This window comes from Myxine glutinosa, chromosome 13, assembly GCF_964187855.1.
Source record: "Myxine glutinosa chromosome 13, kmMyxGlut1.1, whole genome shotgun sequence".
NCBI classification, from domain to species: Eukaryota; Metazoa; Chordata; class Myxini; order Myxiniformes; family Myxinidae; genus Myxine; species Myxine glutinosa.
The window spans coordinates 46370632-46395073 of record NC_136273.1 but is presented as its reverse complement, the minus strand read 5'-3'; the positions used below and the strand labels follow the sequence as shown (position 1 = coordinate 46395073).

Sequence of the window (24442 nt, the reverse complement as noted above, 5' to 3'; positions counted from 1 at the left end):
GTAAAACAAAACAATTTCCAACTGCTTGTAATTTTGAGCGCGTTAAGCGCGCTTCGGGCCTCGTATCTCACTCCTCGACACCAATTGTTACGGATCGCGGTTTAGATGTTATGATGGGCCGAGCGGATGGTCCACCGCGACCTAACAGTTCCCCCGATTCTTCTCCAACTCACCCGATTCACCCAGACATTGGCCAAATCGCGCTACGCTAAATCAATGATTGGAAAGGACACAACGACTGGGATAAATGAAACGACGCAAGGGGTACAGTTCTCAAGACCTCCGGAGGAGGATATAATTAGTGGTGGAGAAAAGGGGTAGATTACAAGGTAGAGTGAGGTAAAAGACACAGAAGAGATAGGCACTTAGATACAATCTTATCTATCCCAGACAGACCACAGACAAACGGAACAAGGCTGACTTACACAGGGATTGATGGCAGGGAAGGACAGGTCAGTTGATAGCACAAGGTGCACCTTGGCTCGGGGACAGGATCAAGCACGGTCCAAAAGATGCAGGGAGGCCTCACAGCGCTCGGAGGTGGCGTCTTTCTTTCTCCAAGCTCAGCGCGCATCTGACGTCACCTCCCTCTCGGCTGCGCATGCTCAGCGGGGAGTCACACGCCCTCGGCTGGTTGGCTCCGCCCCAGATGGGACCGTTCCGCCGCTTCTATTGGGTGCGGGGGTTACCGGGCTCCGCCCTTGACGAAGAGCTGACAGGGAGCCCCTATTTGGTAACCCCGTCGAGCACATGTTCGATGGCGGCTCGTTGGAAAGGCCTGGTGCCCTCCCAACACCCCCTACCAACCAAGCCGGAGTGAGGACGCACACTCCCCGCGCCCGCCGCTGCTGTTGTTGTTGTTGTTGTTGCTGAACCGTGAGGAAGAGCTGCGGGGAGGTATTGGGAGGTCCTAAACTTCCTAACGGTGCCATACAATCACATTCTGGTGCAACGAAGAGTCAGAATTAATGGAAACGAGTCCTTAACTGACATAGACTAAGAATAACTAGCAAGATGTCCTATAGTTGTCTTACATGAGATGCGGTGAACCTGGGTGCGACATTTAATGGGGGAAATAGGGGGAGGTCGGGTCTACAGAGTGTTGTTTACAGAAAATGGGACTAGGGAATGGGGGATTGGGGATAGTTGGGAAGTATTGAGGTAATAAGGGGAATATTTACAAGCGGATATGGATGGATGCAAATCCCATATCCGTAACAATATATATATATATATATATATCTATATATATATATATATATATATATATATATATATATATATATATATATATATATATATATATATATACATATATACATACATACATACATACATACATACATACATACATACATACATACATACATACATACATACATACATACATACATATACAGTGCATTCCGAAAGTATTCAGACCCCTTCACTTTTTTCACATTTTGTTATGTTGCAGCCTTATGCTTAAATCGTTTGAATTCATTTTTTCCCTCATAAATATACACTAAATACCCCATAATGACAAAGAGAAAACAGGATTTTAGAAAGTTTTGCACATTTATTAAAAAGAAAAAACTGAAATATCACATTGACATAAGTATTCAGACCCTTAACCCAGTACTTAGTTGAAGCACCTTTGGCAGCGATTACAGCCTCCAGTCTTGTTGGGTATGACGCGACAAGCTTTGCACACCAGGATTTGGGGATTTTCTGCCATTCTTCTCTGCAAATCCTCTCAAGCTCTGCGAGAGTCCTGGTTGTTCCAAACTTCTTCCATTTAAGAATTATGGAGACCACTGTGCTCTTGGGAACCTTCAATGCAGCAGAATTTTTTTTCTAGGCTTCCCCAGATCTGTGCCTCGACACAATCCTGTCTCTGAGCTCTGCAGGCAGTTCCTTCAACCTCATGGCTTGGTTTTTGCTCTGATATGCATTTTCAGCTGTGAGACCTTATGTAGACAGGTGTGTGCCTTTCCAAATCATGTCCAATCAATTGAATGTACCACAGGTGGACTCCAATCAAGGTGTAGAAACATCTTAAAGATGATCAAGAGAAATGGGAGGCACCTGAGCTATATTTCAAGTGTCATAACAAAGGGTATGAATACCTATGTCAAGGTGATATTTCAGTTTTTTATTTTTAATAAATCTGCAAAACTTTCTAAAATTCAGTTTTCTCTTTGTCATTATGGGGTATTGAGTGGAGATTGATGAGGGAAAAAATGAATTTAAACGATTTCAGCATAAGGATGCAACATAACAAAATGTGAAAAAAGTGAAGGGGTCTGAATACTTTCTGAATGCACTGTGTATGTATATGTATATATATATATATACACATATATATACAGTATATTTATATTAATATACAGTATATATTGATGTGTAGTGTCTCAGTAAGCTATAGTAGTGCACAAATTTTGAATCAGGCCAGGGATAAAGGATTAATGTAAGGGATGAAAAATTGTGAATATGAGACAAAGTGAGTTGATTCCTCGTTGCTATAAACAAGAAGGAAATTGGAATTGATTGCTGCAGATTTCCCGTTTGACTCAAATTGCATTCCAAATGAAAACGACAAATGCCATAGATTCAGATCAAGGAAATTGAGTTGAAGTGGCATCCGTGCAGTTTTGGCTGGGTTCGGAAAGGCAGGAGAAGCATTTTCTTGGACTTATTGTGCTCTTGTCTGTAATCTGCATCCTCATCCTTTCCAAGATCTTTTGGCCGCCTCATCGTGACATCTTCATCCCAGTTTTCCTAAACTGCTGGCTCGCCAAACTGGCTCTTCAAAACATGATCGTAAGTGGGTGTAATCGATGAAAGGGCACTGAAAGCTATGTTTTGTTATAATGCTTTGTGAAGATTAATATATAATAATGCATATTTCCAGATTAAATATATATATATCAATTTTTATTTCTTACATGGTCTCAGGCTCAGGGAAGGGCTGGAACACAAATCATGCACACACATGCAGATAAAGATGTTTGACAGCACCAGCCTTGACTCGAGACAAACGCAGCCGGTCATCAACACCACGCAACACACTTGCATCATTGCTGTGAGTGTGGCTGATGCAGTGTCCCCTGTAAGTCAGAGCAGAAATTTGTAATTTATTCATGGTACTGGCAATAACTTGCCAACTCTTTGCGGATGACTACTCTTTGGTATATTTTATCCCACTAATTAAAACTTGTAGAAGGGACGCCAGATTAACGTTCATCCAAGGGACAGCACACATATTGATGAATCACGCAGCCTGCCATTCATCAATGTACGTACCGTCCCTTGAATGGACCAAGATGACAGTTTATAGCCGGGTCCTGATTTGAACCCAGAGTGTGCAGCTCAGAGGTGAGTGTGCATACCTGTCTGCCGAAGCAGTTTCTTGGCGAGAGTTGTACTGGGTGGTTTGCCATTGTGTTTTCCATGCTCTATCCTTTTAAATGCTGAGCACCAAGCAAGGAAGCAGCACATACCATGAAAACAAATCATTGATGTGACTCGACTGGGGATTTGACCCACCGACCTTCTAGACTCTAGAATATGATACGGACAAAGCCAACCTAAAATTGTACAAAGTTCTACTCCACAGATATTGTAAACAAGATAGAGCAGACATCGTCTCATTTCTGTATACTGTCTAAAAATCGTTTGGAGTCGTGTTTTGTGCAGCTCTTGGTTGGCTTTGTTTTTTAATCCTTGCTCTTATTTGAAGAAACATTATTTTTAATATCGGATAAGAATAACATGAGGTTAGGATCTGTCTGTTTATTTGTCCACACAGAACGTGAGTATGCTTTTCTCTGCAACCGTTGGTCCGATTGCCAAGAAATTTTCACCATAGGAGTGCCTCCTCATGTAGAATTTTTAAGGATAATTATGATGTCGTAGGTCATGTGGTAGGGCGCCATCTTGGAAAAAACGGAAAAACTTTGCACCTCTATATCTCTGAAACTGCTCCATGGAAAAAATTGAAACACAGCTCATTGTCAAGTATGCCCCAAGCAGAACAACATATATTCATGATGACGTCATCGGTGCCTTCATTATGATGTTGAAGGAACTGCGCTCCAACGCGAGTCGAAAGAATTGACGCGACCAAAGACGGAATTCGTCCGAGTTGCTTTATTGAAACCAAACAGCTCAGGTATTCTGACAAGCCAGTTTTTCGGGCAACAATATATATACACATTTATGTCGGGAAGTTTGCCCGGCAAAAGCTATACCGGGCATGCCCGGGTATCAAGGGCGAGCCTTGGAAAGGCGAGTCTGGACCTGCCCGGGCGTGTTTGGCTGCGGCCTGGCAAGTCGAGGCTGGGCGTGCCCGGGCGCTCTGGGCGAGCACTGGAAAGGCGATAGCGGGCATGCCCGGACGCTCTGGGCGAGCCCTGGAAAGGCGATAGCGGGCATGCCCGGACGCTCTGGGCGTACCCTGGAAAGGCGATAGCGGGCATGCCCGGACGCTCTGGGCGAGCCCTGGAAAGGCGATAGCGGGCATGCCCGGACGCTCTGGGCGAGCCCTGGAAAGGCGAGAGCGGGCATGCCCGGGAAAGACGAGACCGGGCGTGCCCGGGAGGTTCGGGCGTGCCCGGGAACAGTGAGTCCGGGCATGCCCGGGAGAGGCGCGTCTGGCCGTGTTCTGGCCGGTGCAAGGCGATTATGTACATCCAGCGGTAACCGCTACAATGTCATAATTAGACAAGCAGAACGATTTGTCCAATCAGTTTGAAATTTCTTGAACATGACCTACTCAAAAATTGTTTTCCGAGAATTAAATTGACGACGCCATCGGTCAAATGATTCTGCAGCCGTATTGGATTGAACATAAATCTATGTTGTCAATAAACCACAGAAACACAGCAGCAAATAAACACCACACAAAACACACCACAAAAACACATCCTGGCAAGGGTCTGCAATCTCTGATTGCTCTTTCTTACTGTATAAGTAATATGGAGTACATGGAGTACTGCTCTCACCTCTCGGCTGACGCTCCTGCCTCACACATAGCTCGGCTCCACGCTGCAGAAACCAAAGCTTTCAGAATCTTTGGAATCTCCCGCGATGAAGCTGATTCTGAGGGCCTTTCGCTCACTCACCGCATGCAGGTTGGTGGTCTTTCTATCTTCTGCCACCTCCTCTCTGGCCTAGCTCCCCCAGCTCTGTCTGTGCTCTGTGCCCTAAATATTCCTTCAGGATGCACAAGGTCTGCCAGCAACCCTCTTCTGGTGAAACTACCAAAAATCAAGACTCTCTGCTCACCTTCATTCTGTCATTCCTCTTTTTACCACCTCTGGAACAAACTCCCTCACTCTTCAATCCCTCTCCTCCCTCCAGGTATTTAAAACAGCTGTTCACCACCATCTCTTATCTTCCCCCATCCAAAACCTTGATCTTTTCTACCCCTGTTAATACACCCCAAATCCACCTTTTTCAAATTCCTTGTTCTCTTTGCTGAAAGTCAGTTTGAAAGTAAAGTTTGCTGGAATGGACCAAGATGACAGTTTATAGCGGGTCGAGATTTGAACCCAGAGTGTGCAGCTCAGAGGCGAGTGTGCATACCTTGATCAAATTCCTTGTTCTCTTTGCTGAAAGTCTGTTTGAAAGAAAAGTTTGCTGAAATGGACGAAGATGACAGTTTATAGCTGGGTCGAGATTTGGTTGAGATTGTAGTGTTCATCTTGTTTATCCCGTGTACCCCGCCCCAGCCCTCTCTCTTCCGCAGATCTCCTGATGCCCGTGTTCCCTACTTTTGTTTTGCTTCCCTCTCTCTCCCTCTTGTCTCCCGCTCCCATTATTTTATGTTATATGTGTTAGCTCTTACAGGAGCCTCGACTAATTACGGAGTGAACGTAGTATAGAAAAGAAAAATAATACAAATACGGAGCGAACAAAGACGTTTGAATGGGGTAATGAGAAGATGACAGGAAGTCATTCTCCAATGAATCTCATTAAACTCATTTCAGTCATTCTCTCATTCTCCAATCTCTCTCTCTCTCTCTGCTCTGCGGGGAAAAGTGGCCTCCGAAGGAGGTTGGTTTTTTTTTTTTCTAAAGCCTTTAGACTCGACATTGTGAAAATGAAGAGCGTGAAGTGGAGATTTCAAGGAAATTGCTTTTTCACCATGAAACACCAATACTTTTCCTGGAAACTTCCTGTCCCTCCAAACAGAAGACATTGTTTGTTCACACAAAGAAACATAACAGCCCATTGACACACTGTGTCTCAAGAATCCACTTGAAGCTGTTTGCTCTGAACATTAAAATTTCCCTTCATGTTTACCCGATTGAAATATGGTTCTGATGAAACATTGCTGCACCCATTTCACACGATTTGTTCTCACTTGTGATGTCTCGCTGTTACCAAGATGCGCCTTATTGCACCAACGCATCCTAAACCAGGGAATGTCAAGTCATTGCAAAAAGACATCCTGACCGTATTTTGGATGTGTTTTAGTCGGCACAATGGAGGAAAATCTTTATTGAAGTATAATTGCTTAATCGATAAATATGTTTTTGTCTCGTCACAATGTGTTGGACATATCAGATGCTGTTCAAGTTGTGCCGCAACCACGTCTGGCCAAGTTGGCTTTTCAGTGTCTGTGTTTCTTTTATCTTGTACTGAACTTTATAAATCAGGAAGGAGTTATTCATGCTGCACTACATCCAGAATAGCAATCGAGCCCCAGTTGATGTATGCTCATGCCTGAGGATGGCATAAGTGGGCCAGAAAATAGCGGAGTGACTACTATAAGTTATAACTCATCTAGGTCACTGTGACATTGTGTTGTAATGCTGAGTAACTTGAAACTACTCCCAAAGGGCTGACAAATCACAGGAAACAAAATGCAAGTACCACATTACCCATAATTACCTGGGCTGCTTTTGGCAAAGAGTTCAGTTTGTCAGTCTTATCTATAGGGTAGGCCCAACAAAGCCGAGCACTGGTTCCAGGTTTCATGACCCAGGTGTGGTCTGTCGATCACAATGATACACAAGGAAAGCTAAGGCAAGATGCTCTGTGTGTTGGTCATGAGCCATATGTAGAGGATTTAGCTCCCAGCACACCCCCAGGGATGATCATTTGACCAAACTCAGACAGTTACAGGAGAATTTATTAAAGGGAAGGGATACATGTACATGGGAAAGCTGCCATGTAAGCAAGTAACGGGCCAGCTTCTCAATTAGGACACAGCAGGCCAGGGTTTATACATTGTACAGAAAATAATGAAAGGAGACGTTAAAGGTAAGAGGAAAGGCATAACAATTGGAGGCTGTTTAGTAAGGGAAAAGCTATCTTCTCGTCCACGCAGCTTTGCCCAAGGTTGAAGCCTTGCATAACTTTAACAACAGGCTATAGCTATATTATTACAGGTGAGGGGTCGGTGCTGCCGAGCTCTGTTCAGTTCCCAGAATGCTCAAGGGCTGCCTAGTAACATAGCCAAATGTATGACATCCCCGACACATACATATAACATTTGTTATTTTTTAAGATGTTCATCTGTGGACCTCAATTTTTACCATTCCATTCATTTTGCAATTATATGCACAGTTTTTAAGAACGTACAGATGTGATGAATAGAAACGTTGAAGTAACTTGAAACTCTAAACCTGATTGAATCATCCCACTTTCCGGTAACATTTTACCTACAGGCAAACTTTCTGACGTGCACGTTTACTATTATGCTATGTAATTATGATTTTGTCACAGATTTTACACAAATAAAAGTTGTTGTTTGCCCTTTTTGGGAAAGGTGGGGCAAGATGCTCCTGTTGGGAAAGGTAAGGCAAGATGCTCTTGTTGGGAAAGGTGGGGCAAGGTGTGTGTGTGTGTGTGTGTGTGTGTGTGTGTGTGTGTGTGTGTGTGTGTGTGTGTGTGTGTGTGTGTGTGTGTGTGTGTGTGTGTGTGTGTGTGTGTGTGTGTGTGTGTGTGTGTGTGTGTATGTGTGTGTGACATTCCATCCTTTTGTTCAGTATACTGAATATTTTGATTTGAAATTGCCTGCTATTGCATCAGCAATAGAGCTCTTTGGTGTGATGACTGTTTCAGATGCTGGGATACTGGGCATCGCCCTCCATTCCCGACAGGAAATATTGCCCCACTTTATTCTTCATCGCTGTCAATTAAGCTAGCCCACCATGTAATGTGGTCTTTCCTGGAATACATTGCGATATTCTGGTGTTTTGTTTTTTCATAGAATGATCTTCATCGAGCGATCCAGCGTATGCAGTCGGCCATGTTTAACCAAGTCCTCATGCTTATCTGCACACTGGTGTGCCTCATGTTCACATTGTGAGTAACATGAACCACTTTACATCTGAACTTCATCCTCTAACCTTTTTCAACTTCCCTCGCATCTCTTGCCTCTTCACTGCTTCAGTCCAATCAGAGACACCTTCCCTCACACTGGTGACAGGGCTTCACATGGATATTGACAATCCATCCTTTTTCATCCATCACTTTTTCAAACCTCCGTATGAGGATTCTCAAGCATTTTCAAGGAATTTAGCAGAACTCACAATTGCAAAACGGACATTCAACACATCATGGTTCTGTCACATCGCCATTGCACCATTACCATGGCCGATTACCTGTGCTGACTAGGGAAATAGGAAAGATAAAAGACCTTTAAAATGATGATATTGTGACGTTTAACAGAGCTTTGGTGCCGTGTAAGCAGTTTCTTGGCAAAGAGTGGTTTGCATAGTTTGCGCTTCCCCATTAATCAGTCAGGGGAGGAATTTGTAAGTTGTTTCGGGTACCGCTGATAGCTCGCCTACTCTTTGCGACGAATACCGTGGGATATTTAATGTCCACCGACTAATACTCGCAGATGGAACAGCCAGCTTGATGTCCATCTGATAAACAGTACATGCATCGATGCCTCACCCTGTCTGAAAAAACATCAGGGTGACAGTTTATAGCTGGGTCAGGATTCCAACCCAGGCCAAATCGCTCAAAGTTGAGTGTGCATACATCCAGGCTGTGATGGAAGCCCTACCTTTAAACCTTTAAAGTATTAATTGGAAAACAAATGTAGAGACTGACTGAATTGAAATTAGGAATGTATGAAGCATGACTCACAATTTTAGAAATTTGGCCTGTGTCGACCTCTTTTGACCTTTAGACTTTAAAATAATTGGTGGTTGAATTCAGTGACATGATATGCAAATTCTGTTCAAATTTCAATCAATTGGATGAAAATTGACAATTTTATAAATCTCACCTAAGTTGTTGACCTTTGGCCTAAGTTGACCTCAAAAATAATTGGTGTTCGAATTCAATGAGCAAATAATGACCAATATACCTGAAAAATCTCAGATTTTTACAAGTAATAAAGAAATGTTTGCAGTATTGCTCTTGCATTTGCAAGCTGCACTGCCTTTTCTTTATACCAGTAGTGATACATTGTGATGGGCTTTCTAAACTTTGCAAAAGCAACAATGAAAACTGCAGGATAATGGTGTGTGTGTGTGTGTGTGTGTGTGTGTGTGTGTGTGTGTGTGTGTGTGTGTGTGTGTGTGTGTGTGTGTGTGTGTGTGTGTGTGTGTGTGTGTGTGTGTGTGTGTGTGTGTGTGTGTGTGTGTGTGTGTGTGTGTGTGTGTGTGTGTGTGTGTGTGTGTGTGTGCGCGCACGCACATGTACGCATGTGCAATTCTGTAATGTTGAATAACAAACTGTGATACTTGCAATTGCCAATATCAAGCAAACGAAGACTTCACTGACTCTTTAGTTGTAGAACATGGTTCCAATTTACGGATCCAGTAATATAATTAATAATGGAAAGTCATTGTAGAACAGTTTGCGTATTTAAAAGAAATGTCAATTTTGTGTGGGTTAGCTTGCAAATATTGCCACTTTTGACAAGGTCAATGACCTTTGTCTGACAATTATACCTTGTGCTGTTGATTAGGATTGAGATACTGAAAGTTAATTCGCTGTTGAGCCACAACTTGATCCCGCTTGGAGTTCTGTTCGAGTTTAATTGTCAGAATACGTTTTCACAAATGAAGTTCAATTCCATCTGTTTCAATCCACCAGGCAGTGAATTTGATCACGCTGAGAGAACCCCATAGATCATCCTTTCCAACTCGCAAGCAAGCACAGCAAGCTAGTGATGTGTCATTAGCCTAAGATAGAGTACCTTGGAGAATCCATTGATCCAAGCCACCTCCACCACGCCACCCACGCCACCTCCCGCCGAACCCCTTCTCCTCCCTCCTCAATCCCTCTCAATCATGGATGACTTTTTGCCTTGAGCAAACTACAGTCCTGAAAGAAAGGGATGAAACTTTATGGATGACTAAAAATAAAATAGAGTCTAAAACCAGTTCAATTATGGTCTGTGTGGTTGCATGCATCTATGTCATGTGATGCATGTTTGTGCATATTATTTTTTCGGTTGTTGTTTCTGGCAGCATCTGTGGCTTCCAGCACCTGGAGAGAGCTGGTCACAAGCTCACCCTCTTTGATTCCCTCTATTTCTGCATCGTCACTTTTTCCACCGTGGGCTTTGGCGACGTCACGCCACAGATCTGGCCCTCCCAGCTGCTCGTTGTTATCATGATCTGCGTCGCACTTATGGTCTTACCTGTCCAGGTGCCCTTCTCCTGCCCCAAATTGCAAAACCTAACTCCAGATGCTTTGTACCAGCCATGAAACTTCGGCTCTTGTCCATATGCGCATCATGTTAAGTTCTAACATAATAATCATCCTAATAATCAGAATAAGTGTACTACTTTTTAGTTTTATTTTATTTTTAATTAATATTTGACCTGTTTATTATTTTTATATTATTATTTTTATTTATTATATATATATATATATATTATATATATATATATATATATATGTATATATATATATATATATATATATATATATATATTTATATATATATATTTATATTCAATATATATATATTATTTATATATTATATTATATATTATTTATATGTTTTTATAAAACCTGTTCATTAATATTTTACACTGTTTTCAAAACTTTAACAATACTTATATCACCTGAGTATGCACTATATTAACAACAGTATGAAGACGGGAGGAAAATAGGGTTAATAATTCATAACCGCTGCGTTTACTTAATCTCACGTGGGATTTTGGTCTAGCTTTGGCAAGAAACACAACTTGAACCCCGTCAGTCTGACTTTGTTCCGAAGTTTGACTAATATCATTTGTTAGGTGTAATATTAAACTATGACATGCTTGAGGTTGCTCTGACCTGACGTGCCAATAATTTTGGCCTGCTTGTCATATTTATAACATTGGCATGACATGTTGTCTTCCATTTCCAAAGGACATTACTTACAGTTGAAAAATTTTACATTTCCAAATAACTAACTTGGAAATGTAACTTATACCTCCTGTAGCCAAAAAAACATTCCACAACAAAGACCCTTGAGTTGTTTACCTGGTGGCATCTACATTGCAATTCAGGTTTCAATACCTACTGTCAACACCTTCATAAGCAGGAGCTACGTTGGAAAATATTCACGTGCAGGTTGAAAGGGTTCATTTTGAGTTGTGATGTCCCAATACATTTGGCAATTTAGATCAAAATTTATTTGCAAGATTCTGATGGTTTAGAGCCCTCGAAATGCTTGTGTCGTAAAGCTGTTAACTTGGTGTCCTGATTGAATGCCATTCCATGGTGGATGCAATAATCGACGATTGTAGATTCCGTAACTTAACCGGATGCTTACCGACTTCCTGCCAATTGAAAAGTGAGAGGTTTATGAAGGGTTGCTTGAATCTTCTCAAATGGGAAGCAATCTTTAAAAACAAATGTGATATCCTCCATTAATCAGTGCCCTGATCTCCTCCTGGTGAAAATATACAAGCCACAGCATCTGCCCTGAACTTGTAGGAAAACATAATTATTTGGTTTGAATTATTTTGGGGGGTTAAATCATTTCAGGCATTTTGAACGTTTTGGCAAAAGGGAGTTATTTTTGGAAGTGAAGGGATCAATCTGTTCGGACATAAAGGGCCATATATTTATTATGTCTGGAATAAGGTCAGATTTTTGACCCTCCACCCATCCCCAGGGCTGGCAGGATGACCTAGACCTAGAGGTACGCACACTCGCCTCTAAGCTGTCTGGCGTGGGTTTGAATTCCGACCCAGCTACAAACTGTCATTCTGGTGATTCACAGGCAGGGTGATTCCTTAATGTGTGTGCCATCCCTCCGATGGACATTATAGGTCCTACGTTGTCCTTCACAAATAGTAAAGGCGAGCTATCGCCGACACCGTGTACAAATCACAAATTCCTGTGTTGCTTCCTGAGTCTGAGCGGCTCCTCTTCCAGGATTGTAACACCAGCCATAGAAACTGCTTCGGCAGCACCGATGCTCTGTTTAGAGCATGGTTCATGATCTGATCTGATCTGTTCTTTCCCCAACTCCTTTCGCTTCTTAAATATGATTCCATAACCATCTTTGCCTTCTTCTCACCACTCCTTCCACACACTCTCAGTTTGCTTTCTCTCTCTGACAGTATGTACATTTCTAAATAGGTAGGCCCAAATTCGCCATTAATAATAATAACAATATGGACTTCTCACTCGTTAGAATAGCGTTGTCCGAGTACCGCATGCAGTATGATTGCCAGTGCAAGTGGTTATGCGGCGTTGTGTACGTGTGCAGTTTGAGCAGCTTGTGTTCCTGTGGATGGAGAGGCAGAAGTCAGGAGGGAATTATGGACGCCATCGCTCTCAGACAGAGCGCCACGTCGTGCTCTGCGTTAGCTCCCTCAAGATCGATCTTCTCATGGACTTTCTGAATGAGTTTTATGCACATCCTCGACTGCAGGTAGGCCCACTGTTGCACTGGAAGGGGTCACATCTGGAATAATGTCAGTACGCCACCTCGCAGGGATTCACTTTGCATCCCAACCCGTAACCTTTTCGACCTCCCTCCCTTCTCCCCCCCAAAAACAATGTAAAAAACTAAAATGGCACAAGGCAATTACCAACTACCAAAGAAGTGTCCTGAAATAGTGAATAAGTATTAAAAACCATAAAACTTGACACATTAATACAATATAATTTCAGTCGCTCCAAGCTGAAAATCATTTCAATGTCAAAGTGTGTGAAATTGCAATGCTTGGAAATCTCATGTGAGGTTCTAGGCCTGGCAGAAGGGGTTTTCTTTAAGAGGGTTTATTGAAGGTCATAACCTCTATCGCTGTGTGTCGGGTTAAGCTCAGGATTCAGTGCTGATTTGCCAGGCTGAAGGGTTCTTGTTGGGATACAACAACACAACAACAACAGGCATTTTAAGGCCATTTTCCCTGCTAGAGCGGGGGTTAGCCTTGCGGGCCCCATGACAATCTTCTCCATTTTGCCCTATTTTCTGCATCTCTCCTTGTTAACCCCCTTGCCAACATTTCTTCTTCCACCATCTTTAGCCAAGTCTTTTTTTAGCCAAGTCTTTTAACCAAGTCTTCCCCGTCCTCTACTTCCTTCTACATTCATTTCCATCACTCTTCTCAACCAGTCACTTTCATCCTTCCTCAACACATGACCAAACCATCTCAACCTGTTTCTCTTCACAGCATCCATCACAGGCTCTATTCCCATCATCTTTCGCAATTCATCCTTTGTCTTCCTCTCTCTCAACGATACTCCGCACATCCACCGAACCATTCGCATTTCCACCCTTTCCAGCCTTCGTTGCTGTTGGAATGTTGTAACTATTAGCTTCATACAAGAACAGACTGATGGAGGGAAGCCATTTTGTGGAAAGTTGTATTTGGATGCATTTGGGATGGAATTGGAATTAGGCCTGTTTGGGAACATATGTATAGGCCTTTTAATGTGGATATGGTTTTCCTAAAAGTAAAACAATCAATGCAACATCTTATTGGACCAAATACCCACTCCCCATCCTCCATCCCCCAGGTCACCCCCATTCCCACTTTAACCTCTATCACCAATACCTACTCTCAATCACTTTACCATTATCTTTCAAAAACTATATTGAACCGATGTTTAATTTAAGAAAGATTTGATGTCTACGTATGAGTTTCCGAACAAGTGTTATGATTTATGGGAGCGAGACATGGGTAATGAACGTAGAGCAGCAACGAAGGCTGGAAAGGGTGGAAATGCGAATGGTTCGGTGGATGTGTGGAGTATCGTTGAGAGAGAGGAAGACAAATGATGAATTGCGAAAGATGATGGGAATAGAGCCTGTGATTGATGCTGTGAAGAGAAACAGTTTGAGATGGTTTGGTCATGTGTTGAGGAAGGATGAAAGTGACTGGTTGAGAAGAGTGATGGAAATGAATGTAGAAGGAAGTAGAGGACGGGGAAGACCGAGAAAGACTTGGCTAAAGATGGTGGAAGAAGAAATGCGGGCAAGGTGGTTAACAAGGGGAGATGCAGAAAATAGGGCAAAATGGAGAAGATTGTCATGGGGACCGCAAGGCTAACCCCCACTCTAGCAGGGAAAATGGCCTTAAAATGCCTGTTGTTGTTGTTGTTGTTGCTGTTGCTGTTGCTGTTGTTGTTGTTGTTGTTGTTGTATGAGTTCCCTTACAAGGAACCTCAATGCAGGAGGCCATTAAACCCATTAAAGCCTGCACTGTGGTTGCCAACCTATGGCTGTTCGTCCATACTCTATCCTTTTCAAATGCTGAGTGTCAAACATGGAAGCAGCACTTACCATTCTTTAAGTTTTTGCTATGACTCCGCCAGATTGGGTTTCGAACGCCCAACCTTTCAGATCCAGAACAGGAACTATAACCATAATGCCGCCGAGTCTGTAACAGGCCTTTTTATTTTCAATATTGATGTGAGGTTCATGGAGTCAACCAGTACGTGTATCACATGTCAGATAAGGACATTAAAAGACATCAGTGTACTTTTACATGAATTACAACGACATTAGTAGCCAATAATTGACAAATCGATACAGGATGTGATATTTGAGCCTGAGCTTCCAGACTCATGAACCATAGTCAAGGATGGATAATACCAAGCACGCAAATCCAAAAGGTACATACCAATGACCGTACTGATGCATTGTGGGATGCAAAACATAAATAGTCCTGTCAAAGTATTGGGGGTACATCTGAATTTTGTTTTTTAAATTCTTAACCTGTTAATACGATATGTACGATATGGATTCGAAAAGTTCTTTTTCCAATTTTAAAGAGTGAATTATTTTTTTTCTTTTAATAACTTATGGAATCAGAGCTGAAATGTGGCCTCTGTTTAATAAGAGTCAAATATATGATTCCTATTCCAACAGCAACAAGTAGCTCACCCACAGACGGGACTAAGACAAGTGATCAAGTCTGTAAACTACATATGTATGGTCTAACACCTGTGCAAAGTTTTATTGGCACAGGGCCATTCCTTCATGTTTGGGGGTTTGGGGGGGGGGGGGGGGAGGCAGGGCCTGGTGGAGGGAACTTGTTGACCTCTTACATCTGTGACACTCAATCTGACCCTTTGCTTGTGACCAGGATTTCTTTGTGGTCATTTTGTGTCCCACTGAGATGGATACACAAGTTCGCCGAGTACTACACATCCCACTGTGGGCTCAGCGGGTCATCTATCTCCAGGGATCAACACTTAAGGACCAGGACCTGACGCGTGCAAAGTATGAAATGCACGCACACACATGCACGCACGCACACACACACACACACACACACACACACACACACACACACACACACACACACACACACACACACACACACACTAATCTATTGGTTCACGAGTTATCAAGTGACCACTATATTCGTCATGTGTGTGCGCGTCTGTTTGTGTGTCTGTGTGTCTGTCTGTCCGCAGCATAACTACCCGATGATATCATCCGATCTCGATGAAACTTTGGTGGGAGGTTGATATCATGATCTAGTTGTGTCCTGCCTAGAATGGGCGTATTGCGCCCATTGTGGGCGGAGCCACGCCCGAAAAAGATGTCTTTTTAGGGGGTAATCGAGTTCAAGCTACATCTTCTCCGAGGGAGTTGGAATCTGACAGGGGTTTCGATATTTGGTTAGGCCAATGGCATGTGTCTGGCCCCGCGGAGCTCGATTTTTCATGTTTATTTTATTTTATTTTTTATTTATTTATTTATTTTCATTTCATTTTTCACCGAATTTTCGCTATTGTGTAGCTAACTAACCTCATAATTGATTATACATTATTTTCTATCTCATTTCAAGGTCAGTAACCTTCGTTTTGACATTTCCGGGCCTGGCCTGTCCGTGCCTGTTTCGGTTATAGTCCGTCCTTTGTCATTGAATACCGCTCGCTCGTGAACCATCGTCGTCTCCTTGGCTAAACCATGTCCGTTTTCTTCAATTGGTTACCCACAGTACTTTGTCTTCTTTACCATGAGCTGACATCTTCGGAATTATTACTTCACTTACATGGAACTTTCATAACATTCTTGGAATGAGATCCTCACAATAGTCCAAGATATTCCAGAATTTTGTAAAATTCAGATTTTTATAGTTATCTGTAATTACTTATACAGTATTTTGAAATGTGAATTAAAACGTTGATTATTTTAATGTCGTGAGTATCTCTTTTGTATTGCTATTTTGAATGCCTCTCGTAATCCTAAGGTTTCACAGGCAGCTTCGAATCTCGGCCCAGCTTTGAACTGTCATCCTAGGGTTTTACAGGCAGGGTGGTTAATCAACGTGTACACCATCCCTCAAATGGACTTTAACTGGGCGTCCCATCTGCAGCTTTAGTTGTTGGACATTATATGACCCCAAGGTTTCCTTTGCAAAGATTAGGAGAGCTATCGCTGGCACCATAAACAAATTACAAATTCCTGTCCTGACTTGCTGTGTCAGAGTGGCGACCCGACCAGCACTGGCGTCACTAGGGGGATGCGGGGGGTGCGGAGTGCGGACCGCACCGGGTGACACTATCAGAGGGGGTGACACCAATTTTTTGCAGTGTCAAGGCTTTCCGATCTTGCGATATTATCAATTGAAAGTGAGTTGGCGAAAGGCATTGATTTCGATGAAGTGATTCACAAGTTCGCAGATTTGAAGCCCAGGAAAGGAAAGTTCTGAATTAGTCGAGATGTTCACCAAGTGCTGAAATGCTTGTGTGTTTGTTCATGTTTATTTTTATGGTATTATTTCATTTATGAGTACATTTCCATATGCATTTGTCTACAAGTTCTACATTATTTGGGGCGTTATTGATTATGCAAACCTAATCCATTAATATATCTCATGTAACAATAAAGTTTAACGTTAAAATCAACGTAATTTTGATGTAGTTCTTAAACGTTTTTACTTCAAATTCTATTGTTTTCTTACCGAATTTTCACTTTAACCACATGAAACTATGTAAATGTAAATACATTTAGGCTGTGCGTATGATATTGTAATTTAAAGGTGTAATTTTAATTTTGCTAGTTGTTTATGTCACGACTATTGCCATTACATTCAGTGATATACGGGAATCACGATTTACGAGTAACATTAGTACAAAAAACATTACTAAGGATTCTGTATGGTCTGGTACGGGAGGAGGTCCATGTAGTCAGGTTCACTATGTTTTTTCGTTCAAAATTTTTGGAGATTAGCAATAACTATACATTTTTGGAATATTCAGAGCATGAGGAATCCAAAAATTAATGTTGGCATTTGCGTAGACACGTTTGCGAAAATGACCCTCAGGACAGTGAAGATCTGTAAAAGCATATTCCTGAACGGTATAGACCTCATAGATCCTGTGTATAGGACTTATAGTTCAATCTGAAACTACCTATAACTTCCTATAACAACCTATAACTTCAAAGGACTTGCAATATCATGTATTATGTAATACAGTTATATCACAAATATAAAGACAATGGTTTTCAATTACCTTTGTTTGTTGCTTTTCTATAATCCTGAGCACTATTTTGAGGCCTTTATTGGATTCCTTGACCCAGAAAACATAGGACTAACATATTTAATTAAGTTTCTAGGTTGATTAGAAGCCGAGATAGCGCAAAGTATGTATTTTATGGCGGCCATTTTGAAAATCCAAAATCTGTGTCTGTGCAAATGCCAACATTGATTTTCGGATTCTCCATGCTCTGATGATTCCAAAAATGTACAGGTTTGCTAATCTCCCAAAATTTTGAACGAAATTATATTTGTTAACATTGTGAACCTGACTAATGGGGGGGGGGGGGGGGGGGGGGGAGGTGACACCATGAGTTGGACACCAACCCTAGTGACGCCACTGCCGACCAGGATTGTAAGCCCTAGAAACTGAGGTAACTGCTTCGGATCTGATATTTACAAGTATTTCAACACATGAAACATAAGTATTTCATTCAGTGCACTATTACTTTAAAAAAAAACACTTTCTGTTCTTTTTAACCGATTGATCATGCACCTGTTACATTCTGCTTTTTCAAGTAAAGTTTAGTTTCCAAACTATTGTCTATGGTTCCCTATTTGGAAATGTTTTTAAAATCAAAGGGAAATTTTTTCTGATGATAACGGAATATTTTCATTCGGGTCATTTGATGAAGTTTAAACTAGTTTAATCTCCTAACCCTTTGTTTTTAGGCCAATGCAGTTTGTTGTGAGATGCCTGAGACTGACCTTTGTAAACGGCTTTTTGCAGCAACTTTACTTTTCGGCCTCGGCTCAGCCATGGGCCAGCCTTCTGCTCTGTGCTCATGCAAACACTGCAATGTGTCACTACCTTAAGCCTCTACTCACCCTACTCTTGCCATTCTGCCTCTCTATTTCCCCCCATTCTCTCCTTATTTTTTACTAACACTTGGTGCATATACGATTGGCCTTTCACTATCACGGGAGCAGAATAAACAACGCTGAGGCCTGCTTCATTCTAACCAGCCGAAATGACGTGGACCGCACGGCTGCTGTGAGTCTGCCTTCCCTGGTTTCCTTTCTCTTCCACTTGCTTTTCTAACACGAGGGGATTGCTTTGGCTTTTGGTTTGTTCTACACGCGATTGAGAGTTTTGGTTTTGAGGTTCGTTAAAATTTGTTCAATGTTAAAATTTAATTATTGCAAAAATGTAGTCGTGTGTGGGTTTGCATCAACAACATCCTTCGCCTTTTCTGCTGTGATATCCTTGTCAGCAAGACAGAGTTGCTTAATTCATTCGATTATGTTGATCCGTCATTCACGTTGCACCCTTTTAAGGTTTTTCATCATGTTTTGGGCCCTCCGCAAGAGGAAGCCACCCCTCCCCCCCCCCCCCCCACTCCTGTCAAGCTATTACATTTTGTATCCCACTGATAGGTCTGATCAGAGCCTGGTATTAGCTTAGCGGTTAGGGTGCCGGCTTGGGATCCTAGGATCCTGAGTTTGAATCCCGGTCGATCGCTGAATTAACGCCAGGGGGGTTGACTCAGCCTGTCATCCTTCCGAGGTCGGCAAATTGAGTACCAGCTTTGTGGGATGAATGATCACGGTGTGTACCCCGATTTAGAATAGGTACACCGTATCCCTGCACATGGGAAGAGGCGACTAAGGGTTGGCGTCAGGAAGGGCATCCGGCCATAAAAAACATTGCCTCAACCAGGGAACCATGATTGTCATGGAGCCCGCAACGCTAAACCCTGCTTTAGCAGGGAGAAATGGCCTTAAAACGATCACTCATTCATTCATTCATTGATAGGTCTGATCTGGAACCTGAACCAAAATCGAATTGGCTTGTTCTTGTCACTGACCCAACCTCTCCACCAAATTTTGTCTGAATCTGCTGACAAATTTTTGAGATATCATGCTATATATTGATTTTGGCTCTATCATTCAATGGTGAGAATCACTTAAAAAATTAAGAAATTATCATATCTGGATTCGGATTCGGATCTTCACCCAAATCAAATCATTTCGTCCTTGTCACATACCCAACCTCTCCACCAAATTTCGTACCAATCTGTCCACACCTTTTTGAGATATCCTGTTCACAAACAAACAAGAAATATGTCATGCATAGCATGATACTTGCGAAATCCCTCAAATAAGTTGTTGGTCTATGATGACCTCAAAAATAATTGGTGGTTGAATTCAGTGACCTGGTATGCAAATCCTCTTCAAGTTTCAAGTTAATTGGATGAAAATTGAGGATTTTAGAAACTTGGCCTATGTTGACCTTTTGACCGATGTTGACCTCAAAAATACTTGGTGGTTGAATTCAGTGTCCAGATATGCAAATCCTCTTCAAATTTCAAGTTAATTGGATGAAAATTTAGGATTTTAGAAATATGGCCTATGTTGACCTTTTGGCCAATAAAAATACCTGGTGGTTGAACTCAGTGACCAGATATGCAAATCGTCTTCAAAGTTTAAGTTAATCTGATGAAAATTGTCAATTTTAGAAATTTGACCGATGTTGACCTTTTTGTTGGCCTACGTTGACCTCAAAAATAGTTTGTGGTTTGTTTCAGAAAGCTATAAAACTCCTATTCAAATTTCAATTCAATCGGATGAAAATTGAGGATTTTAGAAATAAGAAAAAAGTGGTTGACCTTTGGCCTATGTTGACATTTTGGCCTACGCTAATCTGAAAATAGTTGGTGGTTGAATTCAGTTAGCTCATGTGTACATCCTCTTCAAATTTCAAGTCAATTGGATGAAAATTGAGGATTTTAGAAATTCAAAAAAGTGGTTGACCGTTTTGTCCTTTGCTGATGTCATAAATAATTGGTGGTTGAATTAATTTAGCCGATATGTAAATCCTATTCAAATTTCAAGTCAATCGGATGAAAATTGAGGATTTTAGGAATAAAAAAAAAAGTGGTTGACCTTTGGCCTATGTTTACCTTTTGGCATAAGCTGATCTCAAAAATAGTTAGTGGTTGAATTCAGTTAGCCGATATGTAAATCCAATTCAAATTTCAAGTCAATCTGATTAAAATTGAGGATTTTAGAAATTTGAAAAAAAGCGGTTGACCTTTGGCCTATGTTGACCTTTTGACCTTTGACCTCAAAAATATATATGATTTTGTCGGACCACGAACTCTACCATTTGGTGAAGTTTCGTGAAGATCGGTTTGAAATTGTGACCTGTAGGCAAGTATAAGTGAGCGGACAGACAAACACACACACACGGACAGACAGACACACACACACACACACACACACATACACACACACACACACACACACACACACACACACACACACACACACACACACACACACACACACACACACAAATAAACACAAACTAGAGTGATCAACATATTAGCAAAACATTTTTTTTTGCAAACAAACGCACACACACACACACACACACACACGGATACTTTGAGATCTGTGAGCGCTCCGTTCCACCATCTGAAACCGGCATATGGAGATAAAAACCAACGACACACACACACACACACACACACACACACACACACACACACACACACACTCAGGACGCACAAGAGTTCTGTAAACAGTAAATATCTTCAATTACTCCCTTATTGTTGACGTTTAACATGAAACTCGAGGTTTAAGAGAACTGTCAAGTGCAAACGAAATATCAATTTGTGGTATGAGTGCGTTTTGAACGAGTTGGAAATTGGTTTTAACGGAGCCCCATGAGAATGAAACACGACTGAATAGTTTACCAAAAATGAAGTTGGGCACCAATTGTGTTATTAAGGTTTCCCTGATGTGTTTTCTTTCTTTCCACTCTATTTCTATTTATTTCGGCAAATCAACTTGGAATTTGACGAACGTTTTTTATTGGTGCTTCCAAGTTTTATAATTCACCCACCTCTCCCTTAGTTTTTGTTCGTCTTTCATCACCAAATCTGTCTGATCCTTCACTGTTGGTTTCCGTTCCACCTGTTCTGTTCGAGCTTTGGAATTTGGGATAAACAATGTATCGTCTTGAACAACGTTCCCTTGTCATTTGGCCCAATGACGTAATTATTCATACACATCACAACATGGGAATGACAGCACTATGTAATATTGTAATATGGAGGGCTGCTTGGACCTTTCCAGAGTGAGTACTTCGAGAAATCACTGCTTGTACAATTGAGTGTATTATCATTACCTCCGCCACTGAAGGTGGATGGAGGTCATGTTTTCACCCTGTCTATCTTTTTGTTACTTGTGAAAATCGAAGATTTTTCAAGTACGTATATTGGTTGGTTGGTGTTGTGCATTATTACTTGGCAAAAAATATACATATTTTTACAAGTATGTTGATCACTCCGCTTTGTGTGTGTGTGTGTGTGTGTGTGTGTGTGTGTGTGTGTGTGTGTGTGTGTGTGTGTGTGTGTGTGTGTGTGTGTGTGTGTGTGTAAAAGAGAGATAGAATTGTGAGGAACAGAAATGAAAAAACGAGACGTGTGTGTTTGTGTGTGTGTGTGTGTGTGTGTGTGTGTGTTTGTGTGTGTGTCTGTTTGTTTATGTGTGTTTGTTTGTGTGTGTCTTTGTTTGTGTGTCTCTTTGTTTGTGTGTGTGTTTGTTTATGTGTCTGTTTGTTTATAAGTGTTTGTTTGTTTGTGTGTGTGTGTGTTTGTGTGCGTGGCGTGTATGCACTTGTGCGTGCATATGTGTGTTTATATATGTACGAGTGTGTGTCCGTATATATGTGTGTGTGTGTGTGTGTGTGTGTGTGTGTGTTGTGTGTGGTGTGTGGTGTGTGTGTGTGTGTGTGTGTGTGTGTGTGTGTGTGTGTGTGTGTGTGTGTGTGTGTGTGTGTGTGTGGTGTGTATGCATTTGTGTGTGCATGTGTGTGTTTATATATGTACGAGTGTGTGTCCGTATATATATGTATATATATATATATATGTGTGTGTGTGTGTGTGTGTTGTGTGTATGCACTTGTGTGTGCATGTGTGTGTTTTATATATGTATGAGTGTGTGTCCGTATATATATGTATATATATATATATATATATATATATGTGTGTGTGTGTGTGTGTATGCACTTGTGTGTGCATGTGTGTGTTTATATATGTATGAGTGTGTGTCCGTATATATATGTATATATATATATATATATATATGTGTGTGTGTGTGTGTGTATGCACTTGTGTGTGCATGTGTGTTGATGGAAAAACCAGCGCTCGGTTTGGCACTTTAGTAATCCACCGTACAATGCATTTTGGCAACAACACCGACGTTAGATAACATCAAACAGACATAATGGAGGCCCCAATTTTCAGAGGATTATCTTTGACTTTATCTTTGACTTCAGATGATTACGTATCCAATTTTTATTCTTTTTATCAAAGTGCTGCCCCCTCCCACTCCCCACCCTCCTTTCTTTCTCTCATCATAACAATTACCGATGGAAGCTCGTCATGTGCATCGGGCCTTTTTAAAGGCTGCAAGCATTGAACATCACTCAGAATGTGTTTCTCACATAAGGAAATTGCTGTTGGTGATCGCCAGCTGAATGAACACGTTTTAAAACCCTTTTATACAGACATGTGAAATTAAAAGTAGACAGGAACTTCCTAAATATTCCTCAAACTTTTAAATTGCTTCAATTCACAGCTATTGATGAAGAGAAATTGTAATGTTCCATCACGGGAAACCTTCCCCAACCTCGAAGACAGAAATGGTGTGTTTACCTTCGTTGTCTCATAGAAATTGCTTTGCGGCCATTCAGTTCACCCCATTGAGTTTCTCTCACTTGATGTGGTTTTTTTTGTTGTTTTTTTTTGTATACAAAATCGAGGCTCGTGAAAGAGCTAACATCAATCACAAAAAAGGACAAACAGACACAAAAAGCATACAATAAAGGGAGCGGGAGACAACATGGGGAGAGAGAGGGAAGCACACAAGTACAACAGCAGAGAACAGGGACATCGGGAGATCTGTGGGACGGAGAGGGCTTGGGGGCACGGGGGCATGGGAAGGGGGGTGGGGGGTGAGGGGGTGGGAGAGGTATAAAACACATTTACACTGCTAGAACTTCCAGGAAAGAAAGAAGTCGGGCAAGTGGATCTGGGGTGAATTAACGGGGGTGGAAGAGATCAAGGTTTTGGATGGGGGAAGACAACAGATGGTGTGTATATATATATATATATATAAATTATATAACAGGTTAAAAATGAGGTTTATAGATACCTTCAACCCACTCTTATGTGTCCTAATCTACCTGGCAGGACCACCAGACCATTCTGCGCGCCTGGGCAGTCAAGGACTTTGCTCCAAACTGTCCCCTGTATGTGCAGATCCTGAAACCCGAGAACAAGTTTCACGTGAAGTTCGCAGGTGAGATGATGTGAATCCTCATCTTCTTCGTCCTTTTTCATCAATATGCCTTTCCATTTTAAAATATATCCACATACTTGGCCTATGTACACAATTTTGAAACTTTTCCAAAATAAAGCCCTAATTTTTGCTCTCTGGCACTTTACCCATTTGCTTTTATTTATTGAAAGGATTAACATATGGATGAACAAACACACTGAGGATGTGTTTGCCCACACCTCGATCTA

At 41.6% G+C, this 24442-nt stretch overlaps 1 protein-coding gene across 1 annotated transcript in view; it reads left to right on the top strand.

Annotated features, from left to right (window-relative positions):
* Positions 1 to 24442, top strand: part of LOC137438913 (potassium channel subfamily T member 2-like) — a 463350-nt gene that overhangs the window by 290516 nt on the left and 148392 nt on the right. Inside the window, exons 8-14 of the mRNA XM_078767009.1 lie at positions 2719 to 2802; positions 8204 to 8298; positions 10425 to 10605; positions 12671 to 12835; positions 15498 to 15634; positions 18834 to 18897; positions 24107 to 24215. Coding sequence (XP_078623135.1) covers positions 2719 to 2802; positions 8204 to 8298; positions 10425 to 10605; positions 12671 to 12835; positions 15498 to 15634; positions 18834 to 18897; positions 24107 to 24215 — 835 coding nt within the window. The remainder of the gene's footprint in view (positions 1 to 2718; positions 2803 to 8203; positions 8299 to 10424; positions 10606 to 12670; positions 12836 to 15497; positions 15635 to 18833; positions 18898 to 24106; positions 24216 to 24442) is intronic.